The sequence below is a fragment of the Perissodus microlepis genome, chromosome 8, assembly GCF_051167445.1.
Source record: "Perissodus microlepis isolate ML-2025 ecotype Zambia chromosome 8, ASM5116744v1, whole genome shotgun sequence".
NCBI classification, from domain to species: Eukaryota; Metazoa; Chordata; class Actinopteri; order Cichliformes; family Cichlidae; genus Perissodus; species Perissodus microlepis.
In genome coordinates, this window is record NC_140468.1 from 6615546 (window position 1) to 6630950 (window position 15405).

The following is a 15405-nucleotide window of genomic DNA, read 5'->3' on the forward strand; positions in this document are numbered from 1 at the left end:
GACCCTGTATGTACACATTCTTCTGGATGAATGCACGAACTCAAACATGGTCTTCCAACAGAGATGATTTCACTGTACAGCCTTGTGAGTTCATGTGTCTGTGTTTTCGAGAGGGGATGCCTTACCTGAGACTGAGCATTGACGTTGGCACCGTGGGTGACAAGCTCCTTCACCACCTCTGTCTGTCCAGCAAGAGAAGCTATGTGGAGGGCAGTGTTTCCTTTCTAAAGAATAGAAACAAAACAAACATTTAAAATTTTAGGAAAACTTAGGAAGAATTATTTTTAGCTTTTTGGATGCATGTAAAGGCCTGGGCTATGTGGATGTTTATGAGTCACACAGGAGAAATGTTTTGCATATCGCTTGTTTACAGGAGAGGTGCAAACTGCACACACATCTCTCTGGGGGAGTGCAGGAGAGTTAAAAGCAGCATGGATTGACTTAAGGCTATGGAAGCTTTTAAAGCACTTTTACAAGCTTCAGTGTCTGATTGCTGCAAATTGAGTGAAAAATATCACTTTTTATTAAAGTCCTATCTCAGTCAAACCTTAATATTTGCTGCAATATGATATCATTGTCTGTGACTTCTGTAAATCATAAATTAGAATTCACAGGAAAGGACAATTAATATAACTTTGGGACTCTGCTGTATCAAAGTGATTCAGCGACAGCTTTATGTATGTACTGTGTGTGTGTATATGCAAACTATGATTAGGGCTAATCTCACAAACTATAAATAAAATTAGGCTAACAAAATAATAATTGCATCTTGCAATACAATTTATATAATTTATAATGTAAAGCTTGGAGAGAGCATATTCCCCCAAAACAGAAGACTGACAAACTGAATAAGTCTACAAATCAAAATCTGTTCATATCTGTTCATGAATATCATTCATTTTCACTGTCTTTTGTTCTGTTGGCAAGCACAGATTAAAGGGCTGCCCACTGAATGAAAATGAGCACACAATCTGAATCCATTAGCTGGTCTGCTGATTGATGCTAGAAACTGATGCTAACTTTACTAGCATGAATTTTATTCTTTGTTTACTTTGGCATTTAACACTGGTTAACTTATCGAGTACTAGAGCATCCTAATGTGTCCAGCTCTGCTAACTATGACACGACTGAGTCAAGTGCACTAGCCCAACAGTCAGGACACCAGCAGTTAGCCTATTAGCCTTAACTTGCAAGCACTAATACTTCATAACCAGTCAACTTGGTCTTGCGCTTTGTTACCGAAATAAACAGCATTTCTAGAGTAATGCTTTACCTCTCCTTTTATAGGACTGTTATTGTTGGTGATGCCACATTATTTATAACTTGTTAGGCCCCTAACACAGTCTACGGTAACCATCAGATACTGTTCATTTGGAAACATAAACAGCTAAATTGTTGTCAGCAGCTAGCTAATTATAAGACTGCATCTTTTGCACTTCACCTCAAGTGTTTAACTGTGTGCAACCAAAAGAAACTTTGCCTGTTTCCCTTTGTCCATAGACCCAGCATATTCATATACAGATATATACAGATTAAATATACATAACCATGAACAACACATATGCACATATTAGTTAAGGGTGAAAATTAAGGTTATAGCATTACTTCTGAACACCGGTTCAACTTGAATAACAGATACAGACTGTGCAACGGGAAGATAAACGTTCAAGAGTCACAGAAAGAGAAAAAAAATGGAAATACAAAGAAGAAAACTACTACATACTGAAAAGACTAGCAGAACTAGTCTGATATGTGCATTACTCATACTGCAGCTCTAATGGATGCACCTGTTATATGTGTGTGAGCCATAGCAAGCAGCAGCTGTCGCCATGCTGTCATTCTTACTGCCACTAAACCCTCTGCACATACACCTCGCTTCGTTCCTCACATGCTTCACCTCTCCTTCCTACTGCTGCTGAATCTAGTTTAGAACAAGATACAACGGTTTGATTCTGACATTAATTTGGGATTCTTGAAGTTTTCATGGCTCATTTGGGAGCCATTGTATGAGTGAGGGATACACATCAGACACCTTTAAACTGCTTTTGTAACATGTCTGTTCAGACAATACCTGTTATTAGTCAATTTCTGACTAGTTTTATAGCATTCCTTGACATAGTTGTTTTTGCTAATGTTGTAGTTTTAGTTTGCAATTCAAGCTAAAAGTGAATAGAAGTGATTCCCCCATCACAGCATAACATAAATTGTGACTGAATGAAATGTACAGTAGTGTATTCTTTCCTTGGCTCACTTATGTCGCACATAAAACACTTACAAGGGCTGCCATTACAGCCACACTTTAAAAACTTGCATAATTACTATATAAGCACATAATAAAACCAGAATTTGTCTTCTTCTGGAAGGATTCAGGTTACAGTCCCAGAGAACTATTGATATATTACAATGCTCACACCTGCAGGGCTACAAAGGCCTCTCCTTTATTCTCTTGTTCTTGTGTTTTTTCTGCCCTGTGCAATTAAATGTCACCTGTATATGCAGCTGGACAATAATGGATTATCAGCTTTGGTACGTTACAGATAATGGAGTTTCCTAAGGTATCTGACCTTCTGGAAGCATTTCTGACAGATATTCTAGTTAGAAAGTTGACTTTTCAAAGATTAGAACAGAATAGTCACACAAAATTCCCATGTGAGTAACCAAGTTAGGTTTCTGTAACCATGCCTATCGTGTTTTATGTGAATAACTACTTGCAGCACTGTGAAGTTCTTACTGGAGAGGCTGTCTGCAAATGTGCACTATCAGATCTGCCTTTTCTATAAAGGTATGAAAAACTAGCATGAAAAGGGGAAGCTCAGGTGGAGAGGGGTTGCACAGCAGCTCGCAGGGGCAAGAGTAACTGCTCATAGGCTAAAATTACTTAAACTGCAATTGGATTTACAGAAGAGTTTTAGCTGATCGGATCACATTGTCAGCTGGTGTAGCAGGGTAGCTCAACTTCAGTTTGCTTGTTACACCTGTTAAGCTGCTTTTTGCACTTTTGTTTATTAATTGTTGAGCTGTTTTTACCAATGGTTTTTACCATTTGGTTATCAAGCCTAACCAAATGCTTACACATTTATACCCAGTATTTTGGAGTTTTCATGCGCGCAGATGTGAACAATATAATGAAAAATCAGACAAAGTAAACTAATAGTGCATGGCACATTGGCACAAAGAGCATCAGCTGCAAGTCTCTGGTGTTAATACCACGACCCTGTATTAGTATTTTTAAAAACAATGTTGTAAGCAGACTGCTTCAGTGCTGGGAAACATCTGTAAGAATTGTGAGTTATTACCTAATTACTCCCACTAACCTAGTTTAGTGTGGTGATGTCAGCATCATGGCAGAAAATCCAATCATCGTGAATTTAATCGCCTTTCTTCTAATGGATGAATTTAATGCAGTGGAGCATTTCACTGTCAAACACTTTACATACACTACCAGACCAACAAGCCCTATGTGGTGAAATACCGGAATGTCCGCGACAGGACTTATACTAAATCAGTACTTGACCTCTCTGCTCACATGCAGCCATTCATCTCCTCTCCTGCTGCTTAATCAATGTGACTTTGGGAAGGTGCAGACTCAGCAAACCTTGTGTGTGTGTGTCTGTGAATTCATGCATACTCAGTGTGCCTGTGTGAGTGATTGTGTGTTTATGCGACTCCTGGGTGGCACACACCTTAGTAGCAGCATCCACATTGGCACCCTGTTTGATGAGCTCAGCCACCACTTCCACATGGCCCTCCTTCGAGGCCAGATGGAGAGCATTGAGGCCATTCTGGAGAGAAAGAAAAGAGAGGAAGAGGAATGGAGATTAAATTAAAATAATCTTTATTGTTTTTTCCCCTGCAAATCTGGTCTCTATTGAGACTAACATACAACATATAAACTCTTTATGTGTGATTTGGAATCCAAACCATTTGGTATACTTGAACTAATTTAGTTTAGTTCCTGTAAGTCATGCATTTAGGGAATGTAACACAACAAACCATAGGCTGAATTGGTGACCATGCAGGCATGGCAATAGTCTAAGGTTGTGCCTGCTTCACAAATTATATAAATAACTAGAAGAACTATTCCTACAATTTAAAGCTGAGTTTGGAGTTTCAGTGATAAAAAGACTGTGGATACATGGTTTGAGTTGTTTATATGGTGATTTGGAAAAGAGAAATTTTACTTTAAAAAACTCTACAGTGGTGCAGTCTTATTAGCAAGCTTACCTGATTGCAAATATTAATGTCAACCCCATTTTTCAGGTAATCCAACGCTTTCTCAAGGTTGCCAGCCCGAGCAGCCCGCAGATAACAAGCGTTTACGTCTGTCTGCAGGAAGACAGAGACAGGAGAAAATGATTATTATCCTAAACATACAATGTATTACAACGAGCTGAACAAAAGACACACACAGGAAAAAATTAATGCACAAACAATTAGAATCTTCGAATGCTGCTAAAATAAACTTTTCCTATGTAAAAAGAAAAGTATTTATTATCCTAAAACAGCAGTAATATTTAATGTTCGAAGCTTACTTTAGACTATTTAATACTTTGGAAATATGTTGAGAAAAACAACTTGGAGGCTATTATTTTTGTGTCAAAGCTTACTTATGAATCCTTGCAACAGGAGATAAGTTGAGTAAATCCCCCAAAGCTTGTATGTTATTAGCCAAAATGAATAGATTAGAATGTGTGTGGTAAACCCTTTGAGGGCTCAAAGAAGCTGAATAAGAGCCAAAATAGGAAAACATTTATAAGAGGGGGTCTGAGAGAAATAAAGTGGTCTTCAACATGCCTGCTGGGTTAAACTCCCTAAAACCCAGCCAAGAAAAAACAGCCTGCCAAATCCAAGCCAAAAAACACAGGATTTATTCTGCTTGATACATTTTTTCAAGTTTGATTGGTGCCAGCATGGGACATTTTTTTACAGATTCAATGACGCATCTGGATTAAGCTAAACATCAAACTGCACTGAGTTAACTGAATTTGACAACCCCGACTTAAAATTAAATATGTAAAAGTAATTTATTTATCGTGATACTTGCAAGAAGATATTTTTGCATTTGCATCTTAAGAAATTTAACTCGCTATCCTGTTTTGACTGATATTCTATTCAGGCACATTTCAGGAAACTAATCAACGTAACTAAATAAAGAATCAATAACATTCGATCACAATCAGATGAAGTAGAAGTACTTTGTCACTAATGCAGCCTTTCTTTTGGGAAGCATTAAATCACAAACAAGCATAGTGGTACCTGTGCAACTTTAGGAACACAAGACACCACATTTTTAAGACTAAAGCTCATTATTTTCATTTACACTCATCTGCTGGTGTGCTTACAACGCTCTGCAGTGAGGTAATATGTCTTGGATGCAGGAAGAAGAGAAGATCAGTACCAAATTAATCTGTAAATGCATTGTCAGCACTATGAAAATGTGAAAAATGGCATGTCTAAACTGGCAGAGTATTATATATTAGCATAATGAGCATGCTACATTTATTTCAGCCTATTGCATTTTGTTTTACAGAGGTATTAATCTTTCTGTTAACCAATATTTCTATCAAGCAGGCCTATCACAGTTGTTGGCATCTATAAAACTACAACATGTAGCAACATTTCTGAGAAGATGCACATCAGGTTATAGCATAGATTTAACACTATACTAAACACTATACTAGTACGAAATGATCACATCCATCTTATCAACACATAAAAACAAATATTTTTTAAAGCTGGCTAGACACGGGACTGACTACTGACCCACATAGCAAAATTGGTATGGCCAGGATCTGGCCCACAGAATGTGCTTACACATGCCCACATACTGCAAAGAATGACGGTCCTTTGGTCCAGACCAGGTTTGCCAGATGTGGCCCACACATGGGCCACATCTGGCAGACACACTGGTGGTCCTGTGCTGGCCCAGAACTGTTTCAGCTCTGGCCCCAGATGTAAGCCTAATGTGTACCTTAATCAAGCCATGTAATAACAACATGTGCCAGAACATAATAGTGCAAAAGCAACATGACAAAACTCTGTTCAGACAGTGAATGGACTGATTCTTATATAGCACTTTTCTACTCTCCTGGATGACTCAAAGTGCTCCATATAACATGCCATATTCAGCCAATCACACACTTTCTCTAAACTGACTGCTTCCTAACTACATTCATACACATTCACACTCAGACTGGAGGAGCCAGGGATCAAACCACTAACCTTCTGATCAGTAAGTGACCTGCTCTACCTCCTGAGCTACAGCTACCCAGTAGTAAACATGATTAAACCCTCACTAGGTTTTGAATAAAGTGTGCACTCACAAATCTGTCAAACCTGCATTTGATGCTGGGAGCATCCAAAATTATTGTTTTTGAAAAGTAAAGTGTATTTTTTTGCAAAGGGAGTATAATTATACCAAACACACACAGTCAACCCTAACATCTACTGCGAGCACCCCTGATGACTAACTGTGTCTCCAAGGGGAGCAGTAGCAGCAGCTGAAGAGCTATTTGCAGTTAACCTGTCACAGCTGCAAACATGTGTCATTATCAAGCTGAGCTGAGGATTCTGAAAGAGGGAAGTGAACATGCTGTATGTGCACATGTTTATATCTGTCCCTGTGTGCCAGGATTTCAGGGTGTGGCCCATGTAGGCAGAGCAGAAACAGGCTGAATTTGAGCACGCTGTGACAGCAGAAAGGTTGAAAAGATGGCAGATAGTCAGTGTGTGTGTATTTGATTTCATGATTGCAGTGCTGTGATTCTTCAGCCTACCACACCCATGTAGTTGAATGGATGCCCACACAGTGCACAGGATAGGCACTCTCAAATTACTATTTGCTCATGTGCCCATTAACCTGCAGTATTCTCAACAAAGTAGATGAAAGGATTTAAAGTTAGCATTAGGCAGATCCTATCATTCCAGGAGATTATCTTAATTTCACATCTGGGATCATTCACAAACCCATTTTCACATAGTGTTTGATACAGAATTCACTTCACTAAAGACAATTTAATTCACTAACATACAATTACTTTCAAGCATCACTGAGAATGGTTACAGAAGAATTTGTTTACCATGACATGGATGATGGCAAATGCTAAACTGCAGCTTTAAAGTAGTTTAAAAAAGAGAAGAGTGTGATTTCTTAAAAATTCCCTTCTCCCTATGCACCTCCTCAAGCTGTTCTGGCTAGGTGATCCCAAGCCAGTCAAGAGGCACAATGTGTGTGTCTGGGGTAGAACACCTCAGCTAGGAGGTGTCCAGGAGGGATGCTAATCAGAACACTTCAGCGTGCTCTTTTCCTTTTTACTTTGATGTTTGGAGGAACGGTGGCTCTACTCTGAGCTCTGACAAAATAACTGAACTCACTGATCTCTAAGACTGAGCTCAGACAGGCTTTAGAGGAAAATAATTTCTGTCACTTGTATTTCTGATCCTGTTCTTTCAATAACTACACACAGTTGATGGTCATACATGAAAGCAAAAACCAGTATATCAACAGCTTTGCTTAACACTTGGCTCTGCTTTCACCACAACGGTACATCAACTCCACCTTTTCTGCACTCATCAACAAAACCTCCAAATACTTGAACAACACAGCTACATTCCCTGCTAAATGCTATGCTGTGCTCACCAGCTAGTCTCCAGCTACATTTCTCTGTCATGGAGCAGGAACTGTAAGTGCTGCCTGCTATCACAAAAGACCAATAACAATGAACTGAAGCAGCAAAGCTGGAATTCACTTTGAATCAAGTTACGGCTTTCAACTTTGCCTTTGATGCATTGTTCCTGTAAAAATACAGATTATAGCAGCCTTAATGTTTTCATTAAAAGCATAATTGAACTGAATAAACTGGGCTATTGCTTTAAACTGTATTGTGTATTTCACAATCAGTCTTTGCACAATGTAAAAATCTCTACAGTGATACGAACAATCAAGTCAAGCTCATTGCACCATGAGCTGTGTTATTTGCTGAGGTCATTTCCCACTCAGTGAATAGATCTTATCTAAGGTCATCATCACATATACGCAAACACACAGGAGAGCTTACAGGATGTCAAACACAGGAGTTTCCTGGATGACTGAAACTGCAAGTAACCTCTCTAATGGAGTTTAACATTACTTTTAGTGAAAGTACTGCATTGCAGCTTTTGTAAAGGTTACAGATTCTTGTCATTATTTAGACCTCTATGGAGGATCCCTGCATACTTTTTTGCCTGGCCTTGCTGTAACATGTAACTCAACCTGAAACAAAATAGAAACCATATCAATAACACTGATCTAGTAAACTGTCCCAACTAATATAAAACGCTCTAGTAGTAAGACTATCCTGTTTGCCAGAGTTGGCCCTGACATAATTCAGTTTATATCATCAACAGTGCAAATGTAAAAACGAAACATATAATAGCGTCCCCATATTATTTCTGTAAAATAAAAGGATATTTTCTTCTCTCTATGAGGGAATCATGCAGAAATTGTCCCAATAGTTTGGATGTTTAAACAAAAAGTATAATCTTTAATCCAAAGAATAAAAACAACATGTGACAGAAAAAATTGCAACACAGTTTAATGTTTACTACAAATAATTGCATGCAAAAACATTTCTTAGTAATCAAATACAATTGCATATTTCAAAATAAAATATTTACTAAGAGTTCTTTCTACCAGTCTGGAAACAGTGTGCCGTGGAGATTTTTAAAACCCAGAGACGGATTGTAAGGCCTGGTGCCACGCCTTTCAAATTTAATGTGGGGGCAGCCTGGGCTGCTTAGAATTCAGGGCATTATCAGAGTTCCAGTTCAAAGCGGCATTCTCTGGAAAAGTACTCTGGTCAAAGAGCAGCACCAGTCCAGCTCAGGACTTCCCAGTTTGGTCAGGCTGACATCAGCTGATGCACAGCACACGACACTGAAAATAACCACGTCACTGCTGTGACTGTCTGCTGCATGGCAGGTAATCAAGATGAAGACAGACACCAAAACATTTTTTTAATATAATCTTTAAATATTTTCATAGCTTTTATTTGAAATGTTCATTAAAAGAAACCCTTATTTTCTGCCTCTGTTACCAACACAAATGCACAGCTAGACTAAAGCTGAATAAACACAGAGTATTTTTGACATTAACCTGTGCTGGGGAGAGATCCTTTTTATCCGTGTATGAACATGTGTTGGAAAGAAAACAATGGAGTTTGAGCTCCAGAATACATTTATTTACACTTATTTACTCTGGAGAAATTTAAGTACATTTTCAAAGACTGAGAGAAAAGCAGTTTTTGACTATTTAATTGCTATATTTTCACTAAACACACTTGTTGTTTTTGTTGAAAACCCAGTTGCATACTTGTATGTACTGGATACTGAAAATACCCAATCAAATTAAGACCCGTACCTACATTTGTATCTACGCTCACAAAATATTTACTTTCTTTTTTTGGCCAGGTTGCTTGAAGAAGATGTTTACTGTTCTTACTGAGAGTTTTACCTAGTTAAATTAAGGATATCTATTTAACAAAGTAAAGTGCTGCAACTTAAACTTACATGTTATGTTCTTTTATTTACACCCAGAGATGGATTAACCTCCTAGGACCTGGCGCCCACATATGTGGACATCACATTTTGGGTTATTTAGACCAAAATACTCAATTTTGCTCTACAAGGTCCACTTACGAGGACATTATACTGCTACTGTTCTATCAAAAGTTTAAATGAATATCCTCATATGTGGCTCTTATTTTTCTTAAAAACAAAAATAAGGTAAAAAAAATCTGGTAATTCTTTGTTTTTACATTCATCGGCCCCCAATATGCCCAAATTTCAAAGAGAAATTAAAAATGCATGCCGTGGAAGAGTTCGGGTCTTAGGAGGTTAAATGTAATCCTAGCCCATATTTTTCCACCGAACCAATTCTGGGGCTACAGAGAAAAAAGGGAACATATTCAGTAAGCAGCAGTTCTCTGGGTGAAAATGTCTTGTTGGTGTGAGTGGTTAGAGGAGAATAGACAGACAGCTTTAAGCTGATACGAAAGCACCTCAAATAACCACTCGTAGTAACTAAGCTATGCAGAAAAGCATCTCTGAACGCACAAGTTGAACCTTGAAGCAGATAGGCTAAAGCGGAAGAATAGCACACCTGTCAGCTAAGAACAGGAAACACCTGCTCACCAAAACGTTGCCTGCCTTGTATCAATGGTTCAGTCTGATGATGTAGGCCACAGGCAACATGAGTATTAAATCTGACCACAGTGCACACATCTTCTGATGGAAAACATTCCACGTCACAAAGCTCGACTGACTGTCTGATGCTATCAAGTCAATATGGTTAACAATATGTGAGGATCTGCTTGTTGAATCTATGCCACAAATAATTAAGGCAGTTCTGAAGGCAAAGGGGAGTTCATTCTGATATAAGCACGGTGTGCTCAACAAAGTGACCGGAGAGGTTACGTGCACTCAGGAATGTCTGCCCACGAAGGCCATTCAGCTACAATAATAGAACCAAGAATCATGTTTTCCTTTTCAAATGAAAGTTGATGTCTGCAGTTCCTCACACACTTCCAATAAATTTGTTATCATCGCTCTCAGGTTGCTCCGCTCTGATACTGTGCCAACCTGGCTGGTGTGAGCCAACACAGTTGTCACTTTTATCACAATATTTCTGTCTACAGTGGAGCTGAAGAATGTATTTGGTTATTTATTTGTCTTTTCAGACCTTACAGAAAACTGGGTTTCCTGTAAGGTCTCTTGGATCAACAAAAAGAAAATCTATTTGAAGACAGCTATTCAGGGCTTTTGGTCTCATTAATACATTTTGTATAACAACTAAATGGTTGGTCAGTGAAAATAATAATAATTAGTCAGACAACAGACATGTAATTAAAAATAATTATATGTAACATTTACCTTGCTACAAAATAACTTTGCAAGTTTTATTGTGTATAACTTCCACTTAGTTTGCCATCTAGTTTGTAGGACTTCAACCTAGTAGGATTGTAACAACATGAGCGCAACCATAAAGGCTTCAAACTCAAAAACTTTGTTTACCCCAAAGCTCATGTTTTAAATTGCCATGTGAGTGGAGACCTGCTCAGCTTTTTGCTAAGTGCCATTCGAGTGCAACTTTATTTATCTGTGAAAGAGATATGCAAAGAATGCTTCTGTCGCTCTTTTTCCACAACACGCCACTTCACACTCATACAGTTACACACATTCCAACATGAGAGCTGCCCCCTGACGCCGAGGGACGAGAGTGAGAGTTAGTCATACATATCACCAGCTAGCTTTTGTGTAGAATCTAATTTTATAGACACACTTTTAAAACTCAAACAGTATTCTGCTAACTCCACAGGGCATTAAGATTAACACCCTCCCACTTGTGTGTTTAACCAGGTTACATATTACGTGACCCCACTTTAACTACTGTTAAACTACTGCTTGGCTACAGTAAGACAGAAAATGCTGCATAGAGTATATCACATATCAGCAGGTTACTGAAGACATAACAGTGTTTAAGCTGCCTTTCTACCTCACTCCTACAGCTGAATGAAAGCGACATTAATAATGAATTAAAGCACCAATCTTCACCATTCTTGTTGTTTTTAGCTTCCTTTTTTGCTCTTTTGTTTTCTTTTTTCCACAAACAATACAGAGCATGCGCCACTATCCAAGGTCAGGTACTTCCATTCATATCAGTCTGTAACATGAAACTGTATCCACTGGAAATCGTATCTACAGACTTATAAAAACACAATAAAGGGGACTTTATATATGTGCAATCACAGTTAAGTAGTTAGGATTGCAACAAGACACACAGGAGTGCATACACACACACACACACACACACACATCCATTCACACACACGCACTGCAGCAGAGTGGTGCAGCAGAGTTATCACTGCGACCCATCCCATCAACAGCCCCCCAGTCTACAATCTCCCATCACCATCATTCGACAGTGTCTCATGTCTGGACGGGTAACTGCTACAACACCACTAAATCCCACCAGCTACACAATCTCTAGTCCTGTTAGCATTACAGCAGCATATCAGCAGACAGGAGGCTAACTCTGTGAGCTCAGTGACTTTTACAGTAAAGTACAGTAAAGACTTACTTCTGCCAAATACTCTGCTGCCTCCTCCACTGCCATGTTTCTCAGCCCGCAGCTGAAAGTGTGAAACCTGAGCAGTCAATTAAAGCAGCTAAGCCCTAGCCTGGAAGCTAGGGAGAGAGGGATGGGGGCAAGAGAGGAGAGGGAGTAGGAGGAGGGACTGTCGGTGTTTGAGAGGGAGGGAGGGAGAGAAAGACAGAGAGTGAAAGGCTGTGAGTGAAAGAGAGAGAGGGGAGCATTATGTCACAGCTAAAAATACCTGGCTTGCAGTGAGAAAGTCCAGAGCATGGAGGAGGACGAGAGGGAGGGATGGGGGAGGCAGGAGACTTCCGGCGTTAATCTTAGACCAGGTGGCGGCACAGGATCAGAGGACAGAGGCTCTGAGTGTGCACGCCAGTGTGCTAAGAGTTTTCTATTTTCAAGTTTTGATTTTTATTAAGGTTAAAAATGTTTGTCTAGTTTCCCAAATGGACTAACTTGTTTAAAGAAAGGTTTGTTTTAGTATAATTACTTCTAACTAGTTTCACAGTAATTCAAAATTTAAGATCCACAAAAGAGCTCACAATAAAAAAACTAGACTCACGCTCATGAATCCGAGTCTCGATAAACATATGCACATCAGACTGGCTGTAAAACCTGAACACATACAGAGACTAACACTCAAGACTTTTTATAAAGAGATTCTTTCTGAAGTCCTTAATTTTTTTTATCTATTTTTTAGATACATAATAATGCCAACAGCTACTTGTTAAAAGCAACATTTTAAAAAATCCCATCTAGTTCTTTTCACTTCTTTATATTTAAGAGGAATTTAAAATGTAATAAGTTTTTAAGAATTTAGCTCCCAACCTTTTTGGCCTGAGGCTCACACAAAGCTATCATGTAATTTTGCCCCCCCTCCCTCCCACAAAGTGGCAAAGTTCAAGTGAAGCTATCATGCTTTCTCCTTAATTTCTGTCAAAAACCATTATGATGGCAGATTCTGCTTTTAAACACAGCGAATATATGAAATCTTGACGGAAATATTGTCTCACAGCAAGAAGGGCCTGAGTTCAATTTCACCATCATGCCAGGGCCTTTCTTTGTGGAGTTTGCATGTTCTCCCTGTGTCTGCGTGGGCTCTCTTCAGGTACTCCAGCTTCCTCCCACAGTCCAAAGACATGCAGTCAGTGGGGTTTGGTTAATTCATGATTTAAAATTGCCCATAGGTATGAATGTGAGTGCGAGTGGTGGTCCATCTCCATGTGTTTAGCCCTACGACAGACCCCGCCTCTCATCAATATCAGTCTGGGTATACCCCGCCTCTCGCCCTAAGACAGCTGGGAAAGGTTCCAGCATCCCCGCAACCTTGTATTAGATAAGCGGAAAAGAATGGGTTGACTACAAATAATTCGTGTGAGCCAAAAACTCAGACTTCAGACAATTTTTTTCTGCTTTTGGCTCTATATCATGTCACTGAGCAGACATCCTCATAGGGTCATGTAGGCACACAGCTCTAGCTCAGAGTACAGACGCTCACCCTGTTTTAAGCCATTAGCAGTAAATTGTAAGAAAGTTGGCTAAATGGAAACTTGGTTCATTCAGATGGAGGTTGAAATGAGGCCACGCGCAAAGCAATTTATAATAAAATTAAGGGTTATTTTAAACTGTAATCACTTCAAAGATACACTAGTAGAGTTCAAAAATAAAATTATGGAGTTGGAAACTAACATAGAAGGTCCTTCTTAAAGTCTGAGTTAACAGTTTCACTAGAAACACATTTTCCCTTTAAACCCATGAACCCTCACAGTTCTCTTGTGATCATTTGGAAGCATGTAAGCCCTTGGTTTGCAATCACTGGTCTGTCTAACCCTATCTAACCTTATATAACTATAAAAACAGTGTGACCTTAACAGCTACAATAGCCATATAGGGCAGGGATAGCTCAGTAGGTAGAGTGGTCGCCTCATGATCGGAAGGTCGGGGGTTCGAGTCCACTAAACGGCTACCCTGAGGTACCCCTGAGCAAGGTACCGTCCCTACACACTGCTCCCCGGGCACCTGCTTAGTGGCTGCCCACTGCTTCACTGAGTGAATGGGTCAAATGCAGAGAAAAACAAGTTATTTCCCCACAGGGATCAATAAAGTATACATTATTATTATTACATGCTGCTTGCCCACTGGTGCACCATATTATGATACTTTAACTGAGGTAGGTGTGCATATTTCTTACAATAAATGCAGGATGGAATAAGAGTACAATAATCTCTCCACCTGTGAAAATTCCTGTCTGACTCTAAAAAGGTGTGTGGGTTGAACGGTTAACACAATCCATTGCACCTAAAATAAACTGCAGCAAAAAACTTGGCAGTCAAGTATCAGCGTTTTATCTACTCACACAACAAAAGTGTCAGAGTAAAAACCACCAACACACACATGTGCAAAATATTTACCTCGACTTTCCTTCTTCATCAATACAGTGAGATTCACAGATACACAAGTACACACAAGCAGAGACTTCAAGGGTCAAAGTCCAGCAGGTAGATTAGGGAGATATTAAAGAGACAGACAACATTGGTTAACTTCATAGAGGAATATATCAGGGAGACTGAGAATATCAGTAAACAAGACAAAATCCATTTAGAAGCAGGCATGTCAAGACAATAAAGCTTGAGACAATTGTGTTAGCAGTCAGTTTTGAGCTAACTTGATAGTTAGGTAAGCAGCATTAGTGTCTTGGAAACATCAAACAAAGTGTCTTTGAATGTCAGAGTTGCTCTACTTATAGCAGTTTATAATAAATTAGTCCAAATGTGTAGATACAGTAGGTCAGTTAGCGATGTCATCCATAACAGCAGTTATAAGCATTTTATGTCCTGACTTCTGTAGTGGCAGGGCAACAGTTGGCCAACACTTTATTTTCTGAATAGCACAGTGGAAATAAATTTGATGTGTGGAGAGTGGAGCAAAACTGATAAAACTACAAAAATGTATGTTTGGTCAGATTTAGACAAAAAGACAATTTGCCACTTTACTGAATTATTGCTTTTTTAAATTTGGGGGATTTATATCGTCATTGTTCAGGTCATGGTTCAAATAAACTATGGTTACCTTTTTATTATAACTCCTGATTATTTATCTTGCCCATTTCATATCATTTATGAGTGGCTGTAGCTCAGGTGGCAGAGCAGGTCAGCCACTAATCAGAAGGTCGGTGGTTCGATCCCAGGCTGCCTCCTGGCTGCATGCCAAATATCCTTGGGCAAGATACTAACCCCATGTTCACTAACCCCTACTGGTGGTGGTCAGAGGGC

At 39.2% G+C, this 15405-nt stretch overlaps 1 protein-coding gene across 28 annotated transcripts in view; it reads right to left on the reverse strand.

Moving 5' to 3' along the window:
* Positions 1-15405, reverse strand: part of LOC146381256 (ankyrin-3-like) — a 182524-nt gene that overhangs the window by 86589 nt on the left and 80530 nt on the right. For 27 of the 28 annotated variants that reach the window (XM_084937203.1, XM_084937200.1, XM_084937199.1 and 24 more), the window contains 3 exons: positions 4225-4326; positions 3684-3782; positions 126-224 (listed from right to left, as the gene is read on the reverse strand). In XM_084937203.1, the coding sequence (XP_084793329.1) occupies positions 126-224; positions 3684-3782; positions 4225-4326 (300 nt within the window). Of the gene's footprint in view, positions 1-125; positions 225-3683; positions 3783-4224; positions 4327-12115; positions 12219-15405 lie in introns of those variants that run through there. The other variant, XM_084937201.1, reaches the window with a different exon arrangement.